The following is a 12227-nucleotide window of genomic DNA, read 5'->3' on the forward strand; positions in this document are numbered from 1 at the left end:
TAGCCCAGCCATTTTTTTCCTGTTCTTTATAGGTAGAGCTTCCATCCTAGAGGTTTCATTTAGCCAGAAGGCTGGGAGTGAGAAATATCTGGCAATAACTGCCAGTTTTCTCTGCTAAAAGTCACAATAGCATTAAAAGAATTAATGAGCTGTTTGAAGTGTTCTGCTTTCTAAGCATTGCTCTGCTCTGCTCTAGGCTCTGCAGTTCCAAAGGCTATGGAAAGAAATGTTTGCAAGTACAGAATGAGAATGACTGTTGCAGGCATAAGAATTTTATAAGGTAAAAGAATCTGAAGATAAGAAACAACAATAAAAACATATGGAAAGACAAGCAGTTCTTAAACCTGGGTACAAACTTTGTGCTCTCCTTGTCTTGGAAACATTCATACTCAACAGTCACAATCAAAACAATTAAAATGTTAAATCAGTGTTAGTGTTTTAATAATCCTAACACTAAATATTTTTAAAAGGCATAAGTAGCTTAGAGGAACCCATTTAGGGCTTTTACAAAAAAAACCTGATGTTTTAACATCCTTATCCAAAGGGGGGGCAAATCCACTTGTGGGAGCCACACAGGGTCATACCAGTGACTCTGCCCACCCCAGGGCGAGTCCACCGGGGGGCGGCCACTGTGGCCCTTCCTGATGGTGGGACGCAGCGCACGACGACACATCAGCTGGCAGCACAGCAGGGGCAGATTGGCAGCGTGGACAGTGGAGGAGCTGACATTAGACAGCTTCCTCCTGGTCACTGCCCCCATTGAGTTGGTCGCCAAGGTTTGGACTTATACCACTGAAAAGGTGGTGTAATTCCATTAAGCCCAATGAAGGCTTCCTTGGGGTGGGAAGGCCTTTTTGCATTTTAAGCCTCCCCACCTTACCAGGAAGCTTCCTTGGGAACAGAAGGCCAGTGCAGCCACAGCACCATAGCTGGACACCTGGCCCATTGGATGGGGCTGCCTGACTGCTAAAGATGTAACCTGATTGCATATTACTTACATTTATGCATTAAAAGAACAAAAATGCAACTTACTCAGCCTTCTCAGATTCTGTCCTTGTTTCTGATTCATCATCCTTCATTAGTTCAGCTGCCTAAGAAAAGTCAAATTTGACAGCAAAATAAATTTTGCTGAGAATAAAAATAATTACCAAAAGTATGAAAAAGAATAATAAATACCACATTCAACTAAAAGTTTATATGCTTTAGGATATATACCAAATTATCCTAGAAATGAACTGTAATAAAACAAAAGTTTTCACAACCTGGAGCAGAGTTTGGCACTGATTCAGCCAGTGAATGTTGTTGGAAGTGAAGGACTGTACACTGGGGGACAGAGGGGGATAGCAAGAAAGTCAGATAGCTAGAAAAGTCAAGACATTGACACCTTTTCTCTATCAGACTGACACTATCCCTTTGATGTGTAGATTGCTACTCTCAGGGACTTCCTTCTTTCCTGCTGCTCCTCCTCCTCTCCACCATTCCTCTTACCCTCTCCATCTTGCATCATGTGTGCAGAAGGATGAAGACTGCATCCAACACCATCTAGCCAGACAGATTAGAATAGAGAACCTATCTCTCCACTTTTCTATCCACAATGGAGTTCACTAATAAAGTATTAGTCAGAAACTACGGAATGACTCTAGCCCTTTCCACAGGGTCAACGAGTGCGGGTGCATCGGCATAAACTATACCGATACACACACACCCGTGACTGTTCGCATAGACAGTCCTGGTAAGGGCGCAGACAACGGTGCAGGCTTCACACAGGCTGCGAAGGTGGAAGGTGCCACTTGTGAAAAACCTTGCTCGCCTGCTGTGCGAACGCCTCCCCAGGGATGGCTTTTTTTTGCTGTTTACCGCCTGTGCGGAAACAGCCTTTGACTTTTCTTTGTGCCTAAGCACATACGCATGCTTGGGGATGCTTCGCTGTGCTATGCCTCTGTGTACTCTGCTTGTAATAGAAAGGTATCTCTTACCAGAGAGATTACCAACACATGTATGCCCCATGCCCTGAATGGATTGGCCCAGAATGGGTTGACCCAGTAAGGGGGTGGAGACTCGGAGCAGCAGAGAGGCTGAAAGAGCTCTTTTGCAGAAGAACAAGGCTACCAGACTCGGACCTTGATTTCTATAAGCCCTTAACACCTTGTTAAGGGTTTTCTTGTGTGGCTGTAATGGGTGAGAGTTCTCCTGGAAACCTTCATCATGTTGCAACCTGTTCATCAAGCCCTTGGAGTCTTCAGGAGCCAGCCAACTTGCAAAGAAGAAATTGGACTTGGCAATATCAGTAGACTGTAAATAGAAGGACTTGAAACGCAACCTGAACAGGACCTTGAATTGTAACGTTAAATGTTGATGTTTTAAAAGTGTTAATTGTAAAGAAAAGTAAACCATTTTGTTGTTTAAAAATTGTTGTTGCAACTCATTCCAAGTACTGCCCCACAGAACCCACAAGCTGAGGTTACACTATGCCTCTGTGTACTCTGCTTGTAATAGAAAGGTATCTCTTACCAGAGAGATTACCAACACATGTATGCAGCCTTCCCCCATAGCAGCTGATCAGTATCAAGGGTGATTTTCTGACTGAGGCTATGTGCACCTAGCCCCAGCAGCTGGATGAGGCTAGAAACTGTACACATACCTTCTGTTTACATGTTTGCAACACTTTCAGCTGGGGATATGCATGAAGAACTTTTGAATCCCCTAGCTAGCTTAAATAACACATTATGAGACTGTGAGACAACTTGCGTGTGATGAAACTTCACCAGTATTTTATTGGAATGTGTAATTTATTAAAGTTTGGGATTTTTTTGCATTTTGCATCTTTTTTTAGCTTTTATAGGTATTTCTCTTGATATTAAATCAGGAACAATTCTGTGAGATAAGAAGCTAGTTGGAAGCCTAAAGGAGTGGGGGTTTTCCCCTTGCCACCAGAGCACTTCCCATAATACAAGCAAATTTTTCTCAGTTTCTTCCAAAAAATTTTATGTACCTGTGATCTTTTCTTCTTGTGAGATGTGCTTTCCAAACAAGGAGGGGTCTCTGATCCAATAATATCTGCAATATCTCCTAGGCCAACATCATGACCATGTTTTAAGCCACTCTCTTTCTTTGTAGAAATGCCAAAAATATCTGACAATATGTCTGTCTCTCCCTTTTCATTTTTTACAAACTGCACAATTTCAGCTGTAATGTTATGGTCTGTAGCTTCACCTTTCTCTGCTTCAAGAACATCATCATGGATTCCAAACTGAGTAGGATCAGGCATGTCTCCTAGTATTTTGGTCACTCTGATATTTTTGGCTCCTTCCACTAGGCCACCACCAAATACAGTACTCCAAAGAATTTGAAAAATGCCCCACACTATAGTGAAAAGCATCTGAAAGAATCCTACAAAAAGCACCCAGAAAAAGGAAAAAGAAACTTTTACTAATTCTTTTACTGTCATCTTCTTTACTCTTCTGTACTGTTTCCTTACGTTTTTTATTCTGATCATTTTAAAAAATGCAGCAGCGTTTTTCTTTAATGCAATACATGCCATTGAGAAAGCTGAAATGGATTCAAGGGACTTGTCTTCTTTTTCTTCATCTCCAACTTCCCTCAAGTAGCAAGGCTCCTCTTCCTCCTCTTCCTCAGGTCTTTCAATAGAGTCTGATTCAGAGATCTGAGATGCCAATTGCATTTCAAAAATAGTGTCCTCACAGAAGTTTACAAACAGCTCCATTTTCTCTTGTTCTCCTCCCTCATTTACAACATCAAAAATAAATTGTCTTTTTGATTCTTTCACCTGAGGCTTCTCCCACTGCATCCTGCTGGACTCACTAATCTCAAAATAAACCCGTTCTATTTTCTTGGCACCACCCATTATCTCAATTCGCCCCAGATAAGGTTCAAAATAGTTAAGGACACTTTCCGCTGGGCCTAATAAAGTTTGAAGTCGTGAATCGTTTGGCATATGTTCCGAAAGATTTGTTAACAGTACCGCCACATTAAATCCAATGTCTTTAGCTGGTTCATGAAATCGTTCAACAAAATCAACATAGTTAAACATGTCATTTTCATCAGCTTCTGCACAGGACAGCAGGAACTCAATCTCTGATTGTGTATATTGCTTTTGACCTTCCATGGCTTTCTGAAATTCTTTCTTTGATATTATGCCTTTACTTTCTGGATCATACTCTTTGAAGGCTTCTGAGCTTGTTAGATCTTTCAGCTTGAGAAACATGTCAAAGAATTTTAGGATCATTTCAACATTACTAGATGATTCAACCAGGGTATCAACCATCTGCTTTCCAATTGTGCCATTTACAACATTACCTGTATTGTAAGCAGAAAAGTGTTACTTGAATTAGCATTTTATAAATGTTCTGAAAACACATTCATTCTACACACATATTTAGAAATAATTAGAATGTTTGGTCAGACACATTTTCACTTTGCTTTACTATCCTCATTCAAATATTTTAAATCACGTCATCCCCAAGTGGGGAGTGGGATGCCCACAAGTCTTGTAGAGGGGGACAACCCATCCTCTCCCCCACTTACTTGCTCACCAGGTCTGTCACTTGCCAGCCAGCCCACTTGCAGCATTGCCATCTCCACCTCACAGGCTCATATGGTGGTAGCTGGGAAAGTGGCCCTTGGTCTTTCGCCTGTTCATTTCAGAACCAGTGATAGAAGCACATCTCACTGGGAGTCATATGTCTGGCTTGCTGCAGTGATGGAGAGCAGTGGCAGCTCTTGGGCCTCCTCTCATGCTTACCTGGCTCACGCAGAAGCACACAGCTAATCCTTCCTTCTATAAAATGGTGGCCAATGTTTTAACCAAAAAATTTCATTTTAAAATTATTTTTTAGTTTGGGATTTTTTTTCTGAAAACCTGGCTGTCTATAGAAAGATGTCTAATGTTTGCATCTGGCTCCATTCTCTGGGGTTTTCTGTCCAGAGGCCAGGTTCAAAATTGGATACTGCATATCTAATTTTAGTTGTCTTAAACATTAGATTAAGTAAGCGTTTTACACACAATGTTTTTCAGAATTCCATAGCAACGGAAACAAGAACATTTGAAAGAGTGTCAACCTTCAAGTAGAGACAAGAGCATCACCACCATATCCTTCAGAAGATCCAAAAGCTCCTTCAGCAATTCAATCTGACTGGAATCCTAGAGGTCAAAAAGAGAGGGGGTGTCTGTGTGTATGTGTGTTTTTCAGAAAAAATCTTAGCAAAGATAATAGCCACGATCCATCACAGATTTTGGTGCACTTAAGCTCTTGAGTGTGTCTGGATCTGTACTGGATTACGGTCAATAATTTGAATGTAACGTAATACAAAGATATTCTAAAGATAAATTATTTTCTTTAATTTATGACCTTGAAAGATTGTAACAGCACATTCCCTCAGATAAACATGACATACAATTGCAGTTGAATTTTATGCTTGACTACTTGGGAATGAATTCACCTGTGTTCAACTGGAGTTATTAAAGTATGCAAAAAAGTGCAATCTACAGATAAAGGCATAAAGAGTTTTGTGCTTCCTAAATGCTAGTATATGCAATAGTGGGCTAGACTTCAGCCCTTCATCAGATTTCAAAATTAATTTATTTACATTATTAATTTTATTTATTTATGTTATTTATAGTCTGCCTTTCTCACTTGAACTTAAGGCTGAGTACATAGAATGAGTCAATACAATTGATGGATGGGACATTCAATAAACCATGTAGAATCAGCCAAAAGTCTAAAAACAGAACAGAAGCAAAGCATAAGTATGAACATGGAACATTAAATTATGAAAATTTTCTTATTATAAACTCAGTGCCAGCAAGCTATATACAGTAGCATAGACTAGGCATAACACATTACATATAACACACCACATGAATCTGAGAGGATACATCCAGTGACAGGTTCATGCAGTTGAGTGATCGATATTGCACGTATATAATTAATTTATTGCATGTGGGCACTTTAATATGATGGCAATGATGAAGAATCGAAAACGCCTTCTAGCGCATAGCGTTCTGCTTGTTATCTGTGCAAATTAAGCGGCTTGTATCGTGTTGTTGAACACATTCACAAGAAGTTGCGGCTTGCTATCTAGTACTTATTAAGCAAATTGATACTGCTTTGTTGAATGCACATACTAGAAGTCGCGGCCCGGATCGCGCAGAAGATTTCCAGTTGAGGAGTTTGCTGCGGCCGGTGCAGTTTGTACCGCCGGATCTAATTCACTTCAGCTTAGCCATGGCTGTGACCATCTGAAAAAATTTACTGCGAAGAAGCTTGCCTACTCCTTTCCTTTCGTCAAAACCAGCGACTCTTCACACCGGCTTCCATTCAGCTACTCCCGTTTGCGCACGTCATTCAGGAAAAGTTTTCGAACTTATGAATGGACTGAGCGTGATAAGTACTGATTACATGATAAGTACTGTAGTTTTTTTATATTAGCTTGTATGTGTATATATATTTAGTATTGATCACCATAAATAGTATTTACTTCACTTCCTTGAGTTTTTTGGCAAGTTTTTGTTTGGGGGAGAGGCTCCCCGACTTGTGTTTATTATTTTCGGATTCCCTTACTTGCCTTTCATTTGCTATTGATAACACATTACCTCCCTCCTAACTTTGCAAAAATAAAAATACAAAGGGGGAATACAAAGAAAAGATGTACTGCCAAGGGTGGGGAGAGGAAGGAAGAAAGAAAAGGGGAATAGAATTTCAATCCTGGATGCCGACCAGTTTTCCTAATCCTCTGGTGTCTGCTGATACTATTGTATCCATGGAAAACCCTTTCCTTTGAATAAGGGAAGCCAATAATATGCCCTGCCTTACAAATGGTCCACTCTCTGAAGAGCTCAGGGGTACTGCTGAATGTCATGGAAACATTAGAGAATGCACAGTCACTTTAGAGAACTGACAGCTAGACAGAGACTACGTCTCAAGTCCCTGCCTGGGGCCTCGCCATACATTCATGTCCAAGGGTAGCCAGGAGAACGTGACACCTAAACCCTAAAGGAAGGCCAGAGATGGATGTACTAAGAATGTTATTGCTCTGGATGCTAAAGGAAGCATAGAAAACATTAAATCAGAACACATATTGTTCACCTGACCTGCTCTGAGACTGATCTTGAGATGCAGAAAGAAATTACGTGACCAAAATAGAAAATAATGGTTAACTTGAGTTACCCTCACACTGATTAGATGAATGTATAATCTGGTCATGACAGAGAGACACAAGTTCTAGGAACCATATTATTATTATGTTTTGGCAAGTTAGTTATGGAACTTACTAGAAGAGAGGTAAACTTAAATTGAACAGCACTCAGGATCTGGTTCAACATAAAACTGTTGGTAAACCAGGGGGGAAATGGACACCCCAGTAAATGGAAAGTTGTCTCCATAAATTCGATAAAAGAAATAATAAATAAACGAATAAATAAATAAAAGGAGAAAATAAGTCAATACAACATTGAGTGGGTGGAAACTTGAACTTCAGTGATAGAAGATGCATGCTGAATATGACAGAGCATGCCATTGAACTGATTTGAAGGCCTGTGAGGTAGTGGTGAAAGATGTTCATAATTTCATTTCATTTATTAGATTTATACCCTGCCCTCCCCCGAAGGGCTCAGGGTGGCTTAACAACAGACACATTTTCTTTTTGTTACCAGAGGAGCAACTGAATTGCATCTGGAGAAATTATTTAGAATAGTTCAGAATCCCCAAATGAGAGCAATTTGGTAATTAGATGTATTTTAAATATATTTTTGCTGCTGAAATCACTCAGAAGTGCTCCTAGGTACCAGTTGAGGTAGAGATCATGTAGGAAAAACCAATCTGGTCAATTATTTTTGGATAGATTTAGATTAGTTTCCTCAAGCAAAACTGAAAAAATTCTTGGGAGTTGGGAAGCATACAATTTATAAATTGTGCCCTGTCCCATATTGCTAGTTAAGTCTTGTGGAAATAATGTAAAAATTAATTTGTTGAATACCATAAATTCAACTTACTTAGAATGAAATTTTTAAAAACCTCTAAAAGAGGGAACTTAAAAACTCTTCTCTAAACAACTAAATGTAGACAAGTGAGAGCACTGTGTTAAATTTGCCCCTTATAATTAAAGCATTTGAGAATGATTACTAGAGCAACTCCAAGGTTTCCTAAAATGACACATTTGGCCTTCACCCATTTCATAATTAGGTGTCAAGCCTAGTTTTTGAACAAGACAGTGCAGTTGCTCTGCTTGATTACCTCTACTTGTAAACAGAGAAAACATGTCATGCCAGAGAAAGCAATCTTACATGTCATTTCTGTAGCATTTAAAACATAATTCCTTATTTATTTATTGGATGTATTTATTGGATTTATATCTAGCCAAATCCCTGAAGGGCTTTGGGCGGGTCAAATACTTGACATTAAAAGTCTTGTGGAACAAGAAGTGATTTAGCCAAGCCTGAATGGATGGTGTCACTTTCTGCTCCAAAAGGAAGGGAATCGTGAAAGTAGTACCAAGAGGACAGGAGGAAAGGTCTACGCAAATTCACCAGACATACCAAGTACACAAACACCTTCTTGGAGTTTAAATGGCCTCAACTATATTTGTTGCAGCTGACAGAACCTTGATGCAGCGTAGGGCAGTGGATCCCAGCATCAGCTGACCCATCTACCAGCCAACGGACATGTACTGCCTGTTCCAAGAGACCAGAGGCCTCAGTTGTGCTTCTGGGCCTGCTCCAGGCCCCTTACTGAGGGTCTGGGCTTCTGGTGTGGCACTAGGTCCATGGTGGCGAACCTTTGGCACTCCAGATGTTATGGACTACAATTCCCATCAGCCCCTGTCAGGAAGGGGCTGATGGGAATTGTAGTCCATAACATCTGGAGTGCCAAAGGTTCGCCACCACTGCATCATGCCTGGGTGTTGCTTGGCCTGCTTTTCAGGCCTTGTCTGCTGCTGTGCAGCATTTGGAAGCCCGGGCAGCCACTGGTGCAGTGTAGGGCTCCTCTCTACAAACTGCCTTGCTCTGAGGGATCTATCCATCACCACTGCCTGCCACCCTGTGCACCCCCAGGGCTTGGGTAAGTCTTTCCCTGGGGCTTCTCCTGGGCCTTCTAGGTCCTTTTCTGGTCAGGGCAGGAGTCTAAGGGTGCAGTCCCCAGATGCAATGTATCTAATTTATTCTCACAATTTAAGGAAAAGATATCTACACTGCAAGCAGATGAAGGGGAGAATTAATAACGGAAATAAGGGAAATGGGATGAAACAAGATAGATGTAGGTGGTCAGAAGTTATATGGATTTTTCATAGAATTCTAGATAGGTCTATAACGATGTTTTTATATACATATACTATATAAGGAAATTGAAGTAATCTAAATGAACATTACACAAGATATAAATAACATATGTTGTTTTCCCTGGTTACAATGTAAATTAAATTTTATGTACTACAGTAAATGTCATTCTACTGAAGTTTAAGGCATGGAATGCCTATACAGAGTAACTTGACAAAATATGTCTATTAGATATCCCTGATTACGTAGTATGTCTTAATTTATTCTCTCAGTGTCAGTTTTACTGCATTTTATGTTTATAATACATACATACATACATACATACATACATACATACATACATACATACATACATACATACATACATACATACATACATACATACATACATACATTTCAAAGTTGTTCAATAAAATTTACCTGCGAAAGTTTCATTTGCATGTTGGCAAACACATGAAGGAAGCCAACAACTGCATCCCACAGTCTACTGTGAGCCAGACTCTGCTGGTTTCCTATGCAAGGACCCTAAAATTAAGGGGAAAATGCTTTAAATTTCAAATTAGGACATCTGTTTCCAAGAGAAATACATAAATAAACATTAAAGATATGCATATATAAAGAACTATTCAGATATTTTTGTGTATTCTGACTCATAAGAAATATCATTAAATCTATAGAACAGGAGTGAAGAACGACAGCAAACAATAATGGACCATATGGTTTTGTTTTCAAATACGGACTCCCCTTTTGTATATAGACACTTCTATACGCAATAGTGATCATGACATTCTATTGAAAGCAGAAACAATGATAACCTTCTCTTTTTCTCTTCAGCTAGATTCAAGTCTAGTGAAACCTTAGAAACCAACAAGAATTTGGGGGTATAAGCTTTTGAGAGGCAAAGCTCCCTTTGTCGGATAACTGACTCTTGAAAGCTTATACCTAAAAATACTGTTGGTCTCTAAGGTGCAGTTCTACTGCAGACCAATATGGCTACCCTCTGAAACTTTTCTCTTCAGAAGCTCTGAATTTCTCTCATATGCACAAACATTTGTACACTACATAATACATATTCATACAATATAGAGGTAAAATTCTATTTACCTGGATATATTCAGTAAGTGAATTAAAAATCTGTTTGGTTACAGCCAATGCTTTAGAAAAGTTCCGTTGTCCAGATTCATCAATCACATCTTTCCCAGAGTAGTACCAGTAAAAGTCACTAATCGATTCCTAAAAATAAATATTAGATACTTTTTCTCTATATTTTTGTAAGTCCATGGTCAAACAGTAGTACTTTAGGGCATTTTAGACTGTGCATTTCATTTTTTGTATTATACAAATATGTTTTATATGTTTCTATATTTTGAATATTAGCAGCCATTAAGCAGAGATGCGGATCGATGTTAGATTATTATTACTCATCAAATCTCTCTATTCAAACACAACCTGTCAGGTAAAATGTACAAACTCTGGAGACTAACCCCAAAGATTCCAGTCGTGACAGGTGTTAAGCAAGGCTGTGTATTGGCCCCAGTCTTGTTTAACTTATTTATTAATGATTTGGTACATGTGTTGTCAGATGTTAACGCACACAGCCCAGTTCTTTCAAACAAACCCATACCAGTCCTACTTTATGCTGATGACGTGATACTGATCTCTAGGTCTCAAGTGGGTCTTAAAAGGCTCCTTAGAAAAACTATGGAGTACTGTACATCTAACTTCCTGTCCTTAAGCCCAGAAAAATAAAAAATTGTCATTTTTTCCAATGTATTTAAGCCTTCTAGATGGCTTATTAATGGGGTTAAGGTTGAACACTCCTTTAAATACCTAGGCCTAACCTTTCATCATAAAGCCACATGGGCCAGCCACAGAGACATTGCTATAAAAGGAAGTTATCACACTGGTGGTAAACTTTTTTCACACCAGGGGAAGGGGATGTGTCCCAGCAGCCCTAAAGGTTTTCAACTCCAAGGTAGTTCAGCAACTTCTCTATGGAGTTCCTTTATGGTTAACTGAATGGAACAATTCCGTTGAAAGAATACAATCTGGCTTCCTATATAAAATACTCGGATTACCGCACTCTGTACCATATGCTGTACTATACTTAGAAACTGGTCAGAACCTACTTGAAACAAGTATTGGATCAAATTATGTTTTAACTCTGATGTGCACAGTTTAACATATACTGGGCGCCCAGACCTATTTGCCTCCGAATGGTATCAACTTCTCAAATAAAAAATTTACTCAATAGGTTTATTACTTGAAGATCTCGGTATGCTGTCTCCCAGAGAGATTTTCCAAACCTTAAAAAGCCGACTTTTAGAACTGGAATACTATATCCTGTTGGGGCAAGCAAATAAATCATGCTCATCCCTCTCTGTCGGAATAATACCGGAATAGGGGCACATAGCCAAATATCTTGAATTATTAACTGAACCCCAACAGAAAGGGATTATTACAAGGGCCAGATCCAATACTTTCCCATCGGCCATTACAAAGGGTCGTTACTTATCCATCTCTCTCCAGGATCGGGTTTGTCCACACTGTAAAAACCAAGTGGAGACTCTTGCTCACATTATTCTTGACTGTCCAAGTTATGTGGGCATTAGGAATTTCTCTCCCAGGCTGGCCCTAGACAAATCTGAAAGAGACTCTGACAGTTCTGCTGTGGAGCTTCTGTTAAACAATACAGATGTATTGAAAAAGTAGCAAAATTTCTTTTGCAAGTGACAGAACTTTCTAAGTAATGTATACTGCTATATACAGTCTTTCTGTCTGACAGTTCTGCTGTGGAGCTTCTGTTAAACAATACAGATGTCATGATCTTGGAAAAAGTAGCAAAATTTCTTTTGCAAGTGACAGAACTTTCTAAGTAATGTATACTGCTATATACAGTCTTTCTGTCTGCATTTTGAATGTACTCTTGATTTGT

The 12227-nt window shown here is 39.4% G+C and overlaps 1 protein-coding gene across 1 annotated transcript in view; it reads right to left on the bottom strand.

The window, feature by feature from the left end:
• Nucleotides 1-12227, bottom strand: part of RYR3 (ryanodine receptor 3) — a 372359-nt gene that overhangs the window by 50478 nt on the left and 309654 nt on the right. Inside the window, exons 88-92 of the mRNA XM_048484286.1 lie at nt 10397-10525; nt 9713-9817; nt 5080-5161; nt 2993-4317; nt 1033-1091 (exon numbers count right to left, since the gene is read on the bottom strand). Of these exons, the coding sequence (XP_048340243.1) occupies nt 1033-1091; nt 2993-4317; nt 5080-5161; nt 9713-9817; nt 10397-10525 (1700 nt within the window). The remainder of the gene's footprint in view (nt 1-1032; nt 1092-2992; nt 4318-5079; nt 5162-9712; nt 9818-10396; nt 10526-12227) is intronic.

This window comes from Sphaerodactylus townsendi, linkage group LG02, assembly GCF_021028975.2.
Source record: "Sphaerodactylus townsendi isolate TG3544 linkage group LG02, MPM_Stown_v2.3, whole genome shotgun sequence".
In the NCBI taxonomy this organism is placed as follows: Eukaryota; Metazoa; Chordata; class Lepidosauria; order Squamata; family Sphaerodactylidae; genus Sphaerodactylus; species Sphaerodactylus townsendi.